Below are 14,698 nucleotides of genomic sequence, written 5' to 3' on the forward strand. Positions count from 1 at the left end.
CATGCATCTACCCTCAGAGCTATGGGGTGTAGGACAAACACCTAAAGGAAGGAAGTTTGTCATTCCAATGGGTTGTACAAATTCATCACTATGGAATGTACCCAGATGAGAACAATCTCACACCACAGAAAGAACTTGGCTGGGGCAAGATGAAAGGTGTGCAACCAGATTCATAACACCTGAAACATGACAAACCAAGACTGTGATGTTGTAGCTGTGAGCCCAATATATATGAGCTGTCCCTTGTTCAGAGATAACTGATGACAGTTACATTGTCAGAATAAATCTTAACAACCTGCCATCACAAGAATGGGAAAAAAATGCATGAGAGTCTGACAAACTGCTAAGAGTTCCAACTGGTTGATATGGTATATAGATTTTTTGATGGACCACCAATCCAAAATCTCCTGAAGATTGAGGATAGCCACCAACCCACCAAAACACATCTGGTGAAAAAAGCATGAGGTGAAAGAAGAAAAATCCCCACAGTGTTAAGAGCCATGTTGAGCCACCAAACAAGACTGGCCTTGATCCTTGGAAGAAGAATAACCCAGGGGATCACAGGATATGTTCCACTGGCAGAGATGCCAACTGTTTCAAATGACTGAGTGTAATGATTGTAGACAGAGCCCTTTATCATTTGCAGCTACTAGGCCTGACCAATGTCTCTTAGCTGTTTATTATATTATCATTATAACTATTATTATTTATTACTGCTTAGATTGCTCATTTATGATTGTGTTTTTTATTATGTCTTTTATTTAGTTCAGAGTAACAAACATACTGGTAAATCAACACTGAACATGCACAAACAGTAAGCAGAAGAAGCCTTTGTGTAAGGACTAGTTTATATCATGTTTATGACACTTATTGTGATAGTTTTGCAGCTGTTGCAGCCTTTGCTTTCATGAGAATGTCTCTGGATGGTTGGGAGTTATAACAACATTGTCCATTTAACTGCATACACATCTTGTGTGTTATAATACTGCTCAAAACTGAGGTGCTCAAGTTTGGTCTGAACTTGCTTTTGTTTTTAGTCACTAAACGAAATATCCTTTCACTGTCAGCATTAGAATGGAAGATTGTAAGAATTCCAAGCATAACCCTACACAGAATGTCATACTTCTGGTTGCCGTTTCCATCCTTAACTGTAGACAGCTGAACCCAAAACTTGTCAACTTTCAACTGAAGGACAGTTTCTGAGAAAGTATCAATTTGATAGTTCGAATATTGCCCTTCAAACTTGTCAATAGTATCATGCTCATATGCATTGACAAGGACAGGACACCTGTCTGTGAAGAAGCATAGAGAAGAGAAATCTTTGCTGACTTTCAGTTTTGGATCAGCAATCTCTGCATGAATCAGAAGTTAATCATTTAGAGGGAAATGTTTCATCATGTAATTTGTAGCTGCAATATAGTATTTCTTGACACTGGTGTAGAAGCTGATCAGGTCCAGGTCTATTTTATATTTAACAATGTATTCCTTGGCAGCATTTCCAATAGAAACTGCCTCATCAGATTTGTGTGAGGATTCATTGTTGTAGTCAAGTTCAGTGATGTTGCCTTCAAGATATTCTGGCTTGATGTACCTGACAAGTATATTTTTAACTTGTGTAATCAGAGTTCTATGCATAATGTGAATGCAAGGTTTTTCTCTTTGCAATATCAAATTGGCTTGCTCAAATAGAGTAACTGCAGACTGAAGAAAAAGACAAAATAACAAGTTTGTTGTCCAAGAAAACTGTTAACATATCTAACTTGCTCTGTGCATAACTTTTCTTGGTTACTTTCTTGCTAGCTTTTAGTTTCTTCTCTTTTTTCATTGATTGTCTCTTCTTTAGTTCAAGGTCAGAGTGCCCAAACATATATTGAGTTATGTCAAATGTTTCTTTGTCTACTTTTGGAGACTGTTGTCTTGTGTCCCTGTGTGGCTGAGAGGATATCCTGACTTTTAAAGTCTTGCTGCCTAACTGAGCTGCACGTTTAGATCCTTTTGAATCTAGTTTTTCTTTTTCACAGTGAAAATACTTCTTCAATGGCTTCCACATGTCCAATATTCTGTTGAGGCATACCCCAAGTGATAGCCATCTTGTGTTAACAAGTTGTAGAATTTTTCTTATTTCTTTGTCATACAATCCTTGAAACTCTTTGAAATGTTGTTTTCTGCAAGCACTTTTGTCCAAAAAATAGTAGATATCTATCAATATATCAGAAACTGGGCAGGGCAGTTCTCTGGAAGCTTTCTGGGCAGCAATATTTATGAGGTGACAGGCACAGCCCATAAAGTAAATGCTAGGTTGTCGTCTTGAGATGTGTCCCATCACACCTTTACCTATACCAGACATAACTGAGGTATTGTCTGAAGAACAACTAAGACAGTTTTCCCATGGAATTTTCCTCTTTGTCAGTTCGTGGTCCAAAAGCTTGAAAATATTCTCCCCCATTGTAGCTTCTTTCCATTCCACCATTGTCAAAACAGAACAAACAATTTTTCCAAGCAAAGGGTAAAGATATCGTATAACCACTGGATACAGTTTTAAGTCACCTATGTCTGTGGATCCATCTGTGGCTAAACTGTAAACACTGTTATTAAGTATGCCTGAAATCATTTTGTCATCTTCACAACGCAACATTTGTACAATGGCTGTAGTTTTGGTTCTAGCACAGCCATATTTTTTGCTATATCAGAGTGGGAACATTTTTCTGAATAGATGTCCTGCATGATCGGCTACAGCTAGGGGGAAATTATGAGCAATGACGAATTGCATAAACATCACTTCTCGATTTATGGTTTCATATTCTGAATTCTTACTCATAAATGTCGTTGTCTGCATCGTTTTTATCTTCGCCTTAACCTTTTGTTGGTGAGATACCGATTTTATGTGTCTGGAACAATCGTTCATCCCGCCATGTGCCACAGAAAAATCGATGTGACAAACTGTACAAAATGCATGATTGTCACTGACTTTTGATGCAATGATCGGATATTTTGCACTATACTCTTTCCTAAATTTTTGATCCACAGTTTTAATACTTTTAGATCTCCCAGAAACAAGACAATCTGGTGAACGAGGTTTCTTTTTTTCCATCTTGTGAAAGATCTCATTGGTGTTTCTTTGCCGCTCAGAAAACGAAAAATTCCCATCTACGCGAGCGCTGATTGGCTGACAAGCACTGATGATGTAACTACGGATTCCTCCAACTACTCAAAATGGAGAAGCACCACACTCAAACTATTGGTAGAGGTTGGAAATACAAATATTTTTTATTATTTCAAGCAAAAACATGATTATCGCAAGTAACCATTTGGACTATGTCTTTTATTTATTATCAAAATTTATTTGTATCTCACTAGAAATTTTCTTTTCACCCCTTTCAAGCCCTGGGGGAAAAATTTATCACTTTATTGTTTTGGCCTATATAATGTATAATAATTTGGCAGTTGCAACAAATCATAATATTTGTCTGTATGAGCATATAATCGTAATGTATACACAAAATTCGTAATGATTACGCTCAAATCATAATGGTTGGCATCTCTGCACTGGTCAAAAAGCATCAACTGAAAGGTTTAATAGTTTGATTTACTGATTGTTTAGAATTAAGCACAAAGCTACACAATGGGCTATCTGTACTATTTCCACCACAGGTGTCATGCAATAGAGAGGGTGAAGATAGAGCTTCAGTGACTGCTCGTACCATATCTCCAACCAAGATGGGAACTGAAGAGAACCCCCAAATAAATGAATGATTAAATGTGACTGCAAAAGGACTTTTCCACCATGATGAAAACCTCACCAAAGCAGACTCCCAAAGATGAAAGTAAGTGTAATTGGCAGATTGGACAAGGAAGAAATAAGCAGGAGTCTATGTAACAGAGTATGAAAATTCAACAAAAGAAAATAATGTCCAGAAGTAGATATGATCCAACAGTAGTGGATAGAACTTGAACACATCCTTTCTGTGGACAATGGGACAAAACTCCCGCTGATTTCTCCAAGCCGGTTCCCTTGGCTGTGGTTTCGCTAGTTAGTAGATAGGAACAGTGGGAATCTCGTTAATCCATTCATGCGCGTCACTAATTAGATGACGAGGCATTTGGCTACCTTAAGAGAGTCATAGTTACAAAGTTACTCCTAAGCACTGGAGATATGATGGTAAACTAAACATCTTTCACATTGAATTTAGTCATCCAGAGGCACAGGACAAAAACCCACCTAAGAGAGAGACAGGATGAATTTATGGTGAACTAAGCAGTCAGAAAGGAATTCAGCTGGGATAGACTGATGATATGTCTCGAAACTACTGTGTTTTGGGACACAGCAAACAGATGGGAGTAAAGCAGACAACTGTACAGTAATCTTCTGAAGAAGATTAAGACTAGACAAGACAGAATCCTTAGGAGGAGGAAAAGAAACCAAAAAAGAGGACAGGGGAGGAAGGGACTTGAATTGAATGCATAGATTTTCTGATCAGAACCTGTAAACCCACGAAGGGTTTCCACGTGGCAGTAAAGAGTTGTAACCTGGTCCCACCTACCCATGGAAAGACATCCCATCACAAATAACAGTGAGTCCAAGAGGAAGAGAAATGGGCATAAGGAAGGAAACATCAGGAGTAGGGAAAAGGGTGGGGCAAAGAACAGTGAGCACAGAGCAATACAACAGGCAAGCAAACACTGAGCAGAATCAGTTTGGAGGACAAACGAGAAGCAAGGAAGAACAAAGAAAAATGCAATCTCACCACCAGTCTCATGTACTCCGAAGACACAGAAAAACCCCTAAAACCATTTCATAATGAACATATGGGGAGATGCACCCCTGCAAGTAATGCATCCCTCCTGAGTAAATCTCAACAACACAAAATCCAAGTGGCAAAGAACAATGCTGAAACCAGCAACCAGTCCATCCCACAGTAGACTACAAGAAGGTCTAGAGATTGGTTGAAAACTGATCAGAAGACTGGAAGGACTGAGACAACTGTAAAGAGAAAAAAACGAATAAAATATTGGTCTAAAAGCCAATGGGACCAAAGAGTTCTCACACTCCCAACTGTACTTGTGCAACAAAACATTGATCATGAACAAGAATATTACAAGAGGAAGGAAAATAATAATTATTAGAACAAGACTCTTCTATCAGCAAAAAAGAAGTAGAAGAATCAAAGGTAAGCAGAAGACACAGAACTTGACAAACCTGATCATAAGGTTTAGAAAGGCATGGTTGGCAGACTCTCCTGATTGTCAGTGTTGTGTCACTAGACAGGTAAAAACTGGGGTAGGAAAAATCACGTTGAAATTGTTTTCCCCGTTGATGAAAACCTTCCTCAGAAATGTGGTACTGGAGGAGGGGAAAATGAGAAAAAGAAATAGCAAAAGCATCCAACTCCTATGGAATTAACAATTAAATCTCCTCGCTTGACATTGGCAACTCACTGCACTGAAGTCTAATGACATATTTTATTCATATTGATGAAAACTTCTTCACCTGCCACATAAAAAATCAAATTTGTAAGTCCATGTGAATGATATTCCTACTAAAGGTGTAAAATACAAGAAAACACCCAAAAATGTAGCAAAATGTGCTTGAAAAACAACTAACAAACACACATCTGAGCACTGTCTGCAAAAGTGAGAATTGTGTTGAAATGGTAGAAGCAGCTTCCTGCACTAGTATACAAGGGGCAATGAAATTGGTAGAGGGTGATCATATGATTAACACATGTTGTGGCAATAAAATAAAAAAAATAGGGATCACTTCTTTTTCTGTGTGATTAATACATTAGTTCCAAAATGATGTTTGTTATTTATTTAGGTGATCCATGATCATCTGTTTGAAGATTAACTGATTATACATATCAGTTCCATTTTCCTGCATGAGTACGAAAATAATCATTCAATCTAAGCAACCTTCTCCAAGATTTTTTAATCTGTCTGAATGCATCACTTTTTATTCATTTACATTAGATAGAAAAATATCTTTTTGTCTTTGTTTTTTCACTATGCAACATCATTAACCAGAAAGTATTAAGTACATGTTATATTTATTTAAAATAAGTTATAGCTTAACATGATAAAACTATAATGCTTAAGGCCAGGAAAAACAACAACAGTAAAATTAAAGCTAAAGATCAGGAAAGTAAACCAGAAAATAATAAAACTAAAAGGAAAAAATTATTGTTTGTTTTCTTTTAGTTAAATATATCATACAGTCTATGTACAGGTTTGCATATGCACCTGAAAATAGCATTGCAACTTCAAAACATATACAGCCAGTATTTTAATGGTTATATACTAACCTGGATTAAAATGTAAATATAATCCATGACCTAACAGCAAAATAATTAAATATTACAAACTGCAAAACAATCTGAGAAGAGTAAAAAGTTTAAAACAAGAAAATAATAAAGTTAGAGATAATAAAAAGTTCAAAAGAGGAAAAATAATATTAGAACAGTACAAACTATGGATTAAAAACAAGAAAATAATCTATAAATAATATACTATATTCTATTATTTTGAAAATAGTACCTGTATAGTCATATTTGTCTAAAATTAGAGAAAAATATTTTAAAAACAGTTTGGCCATAATCTGATATTTTAAAAAGGACTGTGATATATGTTGAGAATAGTATATCTTTAATCTATAATGAAACATCTTAAAAACAGTCAATGGACAGTTTATAACTGGATACCTACTAGTATGAAACTCTTTCATTTCAGTCTTATACAAAATATATAAGAAAGTGACTGTAACTGTTCCCAACTCAAGATTATGAGAAACTTCAAGTTTTGTAGTATTAAGATCAGCACACATGTCAGTAATAGTCATTACCATGATAGGAATAACAATAGCAAAGTTAACGATGACTGCTCTTATCTGTAAAAATTCCAATAAATGGAATGTAAGCTTTTTTTCACAAAGTTTATGAAAGTAAATACTTGATGTAATTTATTTAATATGCTGTGGCAAATATCTTCAGTGAATTTTATGAGTGGAACATAGATTATCCAGTGTTTATACCAAGTGTTAGAAAAGTTTTTAGTGTGAATACCCAGTATGACGGCAGTTGAATCAGATAATTATATCTTTTTCAGAAACCCAAGATTGTCGTTTCTTTACTCCAGACTTCCACAAATGCAACGAATTCGAGTAGGTTTCCAACACTAAAATCTGAGGTTCGATTCCCAACTATCCCATTGTGCATATATTTATCTGTTGGAAATTGAAGTAATTGATCTAATGTGTAAAAACTCTGAAAATAAATTTCTAAGTTATTAAGATAAACAAGGTCATTATAGAAGGAAAAAAAATAAAAAAATGGATGGAAACAAAGAACCAGTTTGGCTCACAATGAAAATTAAAAAAAAAACTTACAAGAAATTTAAGTTGTCAAAAATTCTAAATGACAGGAAATTCGGGGGATTATTGAATATATAGTGTTAGTCAATTGTTAAATTATAAAGTGAACAAAAAAGAATAAAAGTTGGTGTAAATGTAATAATGAGCAATTAATTTTTTTCCAAAACAGGAAGGCCCAGCATAGCCAGGTGGGTTAAGGCGTTCGACTCGTAATCTGAGGAGCGCGGGTTTGAATCCCCCTCGCACCAAACATGCTTGCCATTTCAGCCGTGAGGGCGTTATAATGTGACGGTCAATCCCATTATACAAGGGTGGTGGTGATGACTAACTGCCCTCCCTCTAGCCTTATGCTGCTAAATTAGAGACGGCTAGCGCAGATAGCCCTTATATAGCTTTGCTCGAAATTCAGAACAAACCAATACAGGATATACAATCATTAGAGTGAAAAATTATATCTATTATATTAATTAAATATACTTTTTTATGTGAGTTTATATATCACTATGCTAGTCTAATATAAAGCACATGGAAATACTGAGGATGAACAAATGATGCTTCGTATACCGCGAGCGACAACTATGAAACTATTACTCAGTTATTTTAAACACAAATTAGCTGATTACTGATGTAATTCCTTATTAACTAATCATGTATTGAATATACATAAGTTCGCTTCTTCGAAAAACAAAAACACCAAAGTTAGTGATGGTTTTGATTGAAGAAAATACAAATTGCCGAAACAAATAGGTGATGATACTCGTTGAGATTCGCCGCGACTGAAAAGTTTGTTTGTTTTTTTGGAAATTTTGCACAAAGCTACTCGAGGGCTATCTGTGCTAGCCGTCCCTAATTTAGCAGTGTAAGACTAGAGGGAAGGCAGCTAGTCATCACCACCCACCGCCAACTCTTGGGCTACTCTTTACCAACGAATAGTGGGATTGACCGTCACATTATACACCCCCCACGGCTGGGAGGGCGAGCATGTTTAGCGCGACGCGGGCGCGAACCCACGACCCTCGGATTACGAGTCGCACTCCTTACGCGCTAGGCCATCCGCGACTGAAAAGAAAAGCTGTCACTGATGAAAAAATCTTATATTGTAATTTTTATTTCTATTGTGCTGAACAGCATGATTTTTATTTAAGATATGAGAAATGATGTCTTCCATTTTTCAAATGCGTGTTCCAATTTATTTATATGGCCTGGCATGGCCAAGCGCGTAAGGCGTGCGACTCGTAATCCGAGGGTCGCGGGTTCGCGCCCGCGTTGCGCCAAACATGCTCGCCCTTTCAGCCGTGGGGGCGTTATAATGTGACGGTCAATCCCACTATTCGTTGGTAAAACTGTAGCCCAAGAGTTGGCAGTGGGTGGTGATGACTAGCTGCCTTCCCTCTAGTCTTACACTGCTAAATTAGGGACGGCTAGCACAGATAGCCCTCGAGTAGCTTTGTGCGAAATTCCAAAAACAAGACAAAAAACTTTATATATTGCTTAAGTCTAAGGTTGATTAGAACTTCTGTTTGTCAGTAGAATTCGAAATATTTTTTTTTCTCATCGCTGTTCATTATAGGCTAGTGTTCTGCCTACACATATTCATTTTCATGTATACTATAATTAGTTATAAATATCATTCGAAAGAAAGAAATATTTAGTTTTCTTTTGATTAAAAGGCGTAAGTGTGTTTTCTCATACTAAAGCCACATCGGGATATCTGCTGAGTCCACCGAGGGGAATCGAACTTCTAATTTTAGCATTGTAAATCCGTGGATTTATCACTGTACCAGCGAGGGACGGATGACTGAAAGGTATTTATTTCAACCCATTAAACGAAAATTTACTGAACATATAATATAAGTGATGGAAACAATAAAGACACAAAAGGCAATTCATTAAAATAACTTTACTAGTTACACGAAAAAAAGAAGCAAAATAAATGAGCAATAAACCTGTGTCTTGCCAGATCGAGGTACAAGTCATAATATACAATGTTGCATAAACGTTAATGTTCTTAATTTAAATAAAGAAATGAACTAGGAAAAAAACAAAAACACATATTCCAAAAAAACACACACCAAAAACAGTGTTCTAATAGTAAATAACGTTTTATCACTTATAAAAAAAAATCCAGTTTTTGGCCAACACCAGTTACAAACTAATTCCGAGAAAAAGCAGTATTCCAAAATCAAACCTTTTCTCGACAACACGAACAATGTTAAGCAATAATTATTTGTAACTATAGTTACTATACTTGTGAAGTAAATTGTTTTTCTTCTTGGTCAGACCACAATGACTGGGAATTAAATAATACAATTTTAATATATTGACGACACTGCTATGATGAGATTGCGCCATTTTAAAAATCTATATGTATATACATACAATCAACGTTCTCAAGCAAGAACAGTAAACGATGACTGATGAGTTACTCAGCAAGTGCTTTGATTTTAATGGACCAAGACATTTTTAGTTAAACGACAGAAGAAATAATAAAGCAAAAGTAAAATTCACTGCCACGCTTGTCTTCTAATATTGTGTTATCTGACACATTAGATTATCTCATTATTCTAGTCTATATGCATAAAGAAAATACATAGTTTTAATTTACGATAACAGTCAGAGGAAATATTCTTGTCGTTGATAAAATGAAAGTATTTACCAAATTGTGTATTGATATGGATGTATTTAATAACTATTCTAGAACTTGAAACAATAAACAAGTATATCTCTCAGAACGGCTGGAATGAGTATTAACACTTTTACTAATAAGGAGAGAACAACGTTTCGACCTTCCTCAGCCATCTTTCTGTTTCTGAAAAGAGTATGTTTGAATGTAACCGTTGACGGACACGTCTTATGGACGAGTGGATAAATGGGTACCGGATTATAGGGGGCAATGCAGGTGGATATTAAGTTATTAATTAGCATAGGGATAAAGATATTCTTTCATATTGGTTTAATATTGGTTTCAGTTGCTTTATAAGTAGGGCTCTTTGATTTTACGTTTGTTTATATTTGTTTCCCTATTTAATATTTGGGTGTTCTCTATGGTTATGTTGTGTTTATTTGATTTGCAGTGTTAAAAATGTGTGAAGATGTTTTTTGTGTTCTTTGCATCTAGTTTCCATTTTCTGCTTTCTTCTTCAATATATAAGTCGTGGCAGTTGTTGCATTGTATTTTATCAATTAAACCAATACAAAGGAATTCCTTTAACCTGTACAAATTAATAACCTAACATCCACCTGCAGCGCTCCCTATAATCCGATATCCGTTTGTACTCTCGGTCCTAAGCCATGTGTGTGTAAACGGTGATATTCAAACATGCTCTTTCTTTACCAAAAGATGATGTAGGTTTTTTGGAAACGTTGTTCTTTCCTTATCTGTAAAAGTGTTAATACCCATACCAGCCATTCTGAGATACATTTTTACTTCAAGTGGGGTTTCTCGTCATCAAGATTAAACAGGTATGTTTTTACATGTAACTGTCACTGCGTAAGCAGGATTCACAGGTAGAAACTAAAATTTGCTTACTCAAACTGTGTCTTGAAAAAAGGTAGAACTTAGAAGTAGAACATATTCTCTGCCAATGTGGAGAGAAATCCAAAGAAGTCATTTCTATGAGATCAGGATAATTTTCTTTTCATTTTTAGATCTTGCACTTATACATTTTTACCTCAATTATCCACCCGTACTTTGGAATGATAGCACAACCATGTTTCAGTTATACTCCTCGGGTTAGATTTAAAGAATGTACTAGTGTTCCAAATGCAGAGTTCCTTGGGTACACTTTGATGATTTCCATATAGTTCTGGTTTGTTAGTCTCACCATTCAATTGTATCTTTTGCATGTTTTAAATTTAATTTGATATAACTTTTTATATTTCACATCGATTTCTGTGAAGTTAATGAAATAATCACCAACATTTTGTTATTAAAATAGTAGAACTTAACCAACATGATTAATGCTTGCAAGAAGCTGTTTTGAAAAAATAGTTGTGGTGAACTGTTCAAGTTATCAAATGCACGCATAAAAACTTGCTTTGTGCTTAATTTATTTTAAGAAGTGGTTAAACTTTAGATTCTTATCAACATATGTAAGTGATGAAATGTTTGAAAATTGTTTTTTTTACTACATTTCATTTCACATTTTTTTTTACTTATAGTTTACAATATGTTATGTAGTGCTTTTAAAACTAATGAAATATAAAGAAATGGTAAGATTTATCTCTAGCAACAAAATAATTCTAAGGAATTATGTTTATAAAGTTGATTATCTTTAACTTGAAACCAAGAGAAGTCAGAGACACCTTCATGTTAAACACAGAACTGGTGTAATGCCTGTAATGTTTTATATTCATCATTAAAACCACAAAATTATGTTATAAAGGTATGGACTTAGTATTTACAATGATAACTATGTCTCAGTCATAATATACATTTAAAGTATCAGGTCATCCCATAAGTAATGTCTGAAAACTAAATACAGAAAGTGCATCATGTGTGTTAGATGTTCAGACAAATTAAAGCAACTAACCCTACTGCACTTTTTCAGATCATTAATCAAATAAGCTCTTATGAAGAGAGATGTCTGAGGAGCATATTAGGTATATAATGCTTTATGAGTGAAAAAGGCAATAGTGCAGTAAAAACTACACAAAACATTCAAGGTTGTTATTGTGTGGAATCTTTCAATGAAAGAAAATGTCGAAGTTAGTTTCAAAAGTTCAGTTCAGGTGACTACAGCTCAAGGGATGCATCACTTTCAGGTTATCCTGTTGAGTTTAATGACTTGCTGCTGGCTGCACTTGATGCGGATTGTGCTGTAACAGTTGAAGAACTAGCAGAGAAGCTTAATTCAACCCATTCAGCAGTTCACTGTCATCTGCAGCAGCTTACAAAGGTGTCAAAACTTGGAAAATGAGTCCCTCATGAGTTGAGAGAAGCTAACCCTAGAGCAAAAGTGGAAATTTGTACTTCTCTGCACTCTCATGAATGTAACTCAACATTTTTGGAAAGGTTAGTGACTGGAGATGAAAAGTAGATATTTTATAATAATGTTAAGTGCTGCAGACAAAAGTTCAGTGCGGGGCAACAGTTATTGTGGTTGAACGTTGCACTGCAAGGAAAGAGGCCTTCTTTGATCATTCGTGAAGGTGTTGTGTTACACCAGGATAATGCATGGCCTGATTCAGCAAGGATCACATCTGCTAAGATTGAAGAGGTAGACTGGTAAAATCTTTCATATCATCCCTTCCCTCCAGACCTTGTCCCATCTGATTATCATCTATTCTGAAGTTTGCAGAAATATTTTGATGGAAAAGAGCTTGGAACACATGAAGATGTCAACAACCCTCACTACATACTTTTTTCTCCAAACCCCAATAATTTTACAGAAGTGGCATTCAGTAGTGTGTGAATCATTGGTAGGAAGTAATTACTAATAATGGAACATACATTATTTATTAAATAACATTAAAAGCATTTTAAAACCTTTCTCTTTTTCTGAACCTAAAATAAAACATTACTTAAGGGATGACCTGATACTTGAAATTGTTAATAATGACTGTGTTAGTTTCTTATTACATTTTGTTACAAACCCAGTTACAAGCAGGTAAAGATGACATAGTTTTAGTGTAAAGACATAATAAAAGAAACATATGAATTAATATTAAAGCAATAAAGATGCTGTGTACTTTGATGCTTGTGTTTGTTGGAGTTTTTGTTTTGATTGTTTTAAAAGGTACAAGTTTTAATTCTTAATCTGTTATGTAGTCTAAACAGTTTTGATAAGAACATAAAAGTGAAGCTCTGACTGAATCATGGAATTTTTAAAGATGAAGGTTGAACCCTTTTGTGAAGATACTTTGTTGGATACTAAACTGGTGGAAAGTGAAGAGACATTTACACAATTTGTTAGTAAGTGTGTATTTTTATTATTCAAATGTATTGTGTTCTTTACAACACAGATAGTGTGAATTTTACCTGTTTCATTCTATTAGTTTCTGAATTTTTCATCATTGGTTAGAAATTTTTATTTCTTATGTGATTTAACCTTCTGTCCCTGAGATGTTTGCCAGTAAATTTAAGTTTCATAATTAAAGTCTTCACTTGAGAAACTTGAAACCAATGATAATATTGTAATAATTTTTTGTATTGTTATTTGGGTGTGTTTAAACCTAAGACATTTTAATTGCTAATCAAGTGTGTGTGCTCCACTGACAGAACTAAGGGATTACTTAGGTAGCTACTTATAGTAAATTATCTTTTATCAAGTCAAAGTATAAAATTTGTATTTGTTCTTCTTTCTATGTTTACCTTAACTGTGATAAACTGATAGTATTACCAATAAAACTTAAAAGCAGAAGATTACTAAAATAAATAATTTCAATGTATTATAAAGAGTGAGTTTTGTATACTTTAAATAACAAAAGTTTCCTCTTTGTATAAGTAAAGATTTTACCTGAAAAGTTCATTTTAAAAGGATATATTTATTTCATTATAAAGTTGGATGATTAGCTAATGATGTACAATAATGGTTTAATTTTTAGGATCATCAATTGATTACTTTCAGCTAGTCTGATGTGAAACATTTGTTGAAGTAATCAAATAGTATAATAATTAGAAGCACTGATTCTGTTTAGTTGATTTTACTTTTTTTACTTTTATCATCATTAATTATAATTTTGATGAATTGATTATTTAACATTTTACCCAACACTAAGTAGTATAATACTCCTAGTTAAGTTGATTAGTTAATACTTCAGTCATATTTTAAAGTAAATACTAAGGAACTTTTATAATTAGTAATTTGTAATCTTACCCTTGTGTTAAACAACATAACCTTAACCTTCATACTTTATTTTCATCAAAGGTCTCTTTTTTGCATATGTAATTATATATTTGTGTTAGAATTATTGTATATTCATTGTTATCAAATGTGTACGTTAATCTTTGAATCACAGTTTGCTTCTTTTTGAGTAAAAGGATCACACAACCTTCAAGGTGTGAATCTTTTAATGCATTGCAGTGATAGCATCATACCAAGGTTTTCAGTAACCCAAATTCCTAGATTCTATATGTACTAGAAGATTTTGTCAGAACACAGGAGGTTTAACCTCTTCAATATTGAATATGCACTGCAAAATGCCCATATACAAGACAAGTACAGGTAACTTGCTCAAAACTTTCTACCCTGACGAACTGAAAACCATACAGTTTGTACTTGACTGCACTCACTTAACTTCTAGTTGGTTTTATCAATGACAATAAACTGCACTAACAGAAAATCACATGATTGTACCACATGATTGATACAGTAGTATTATTAGTATTGAAAA

The 14,698-nt window shown here is 34.4% G+C and overlaps 1 protein-coding gene across 6 annotated transcripts in view; it reads left to right on the forward strand.

The window, feature by feature from the left end:
- Positions 1 to 14,698, forward strand: part of LOC143225417 (uncharacterized) — a 118,982-nt gene that overhangs the window by 86,025 nt on the left and 18,259 nt on the right. Inside the window, exons 1-2 of one of the 6 annotated variants that reach the window (XM_076454826.1) lie at positions 10,261 to 10,825; positions 13,196 to 13,277. The exons of 1 other annotated variant lie outside the window; for it this stretch is intronic. Coding sequence is in view for 3 of the 5 variants with exons in the window: in XM_076454821.1 (XP_076310936.1) it covers positions 13,181 to 13,277 (97 nt within the window). In the remaining 2 variants the exon portion in view is untranslated. Of the gene's footprint in view, positions 1 to 10,260; positions 10,826 to 13,133; positions 13,278 to 14,698 lie in introns of those variants that run through there. 4 more of the 6 variants (XM_076454824.1, XM_076454823.1, XM_076454821.1 and 1 more) reach the window with 4 other exon arrangements.

The sequence above is a fragment of the Tachypleus tridentatus genome, chromosome 9 (assembly GCF_004210375.1).
Source record: "Tachypleus tridentatus isolate NWPU-2018 chromosome 9, ASM421037v1, whole genome shotgun sequence".
NCBI lineage: Eukaryota > Metazoa > Arthropoda > Merostomata > Xiphosura > Limulidae > Tachypleus > Tachypleus tridentatus.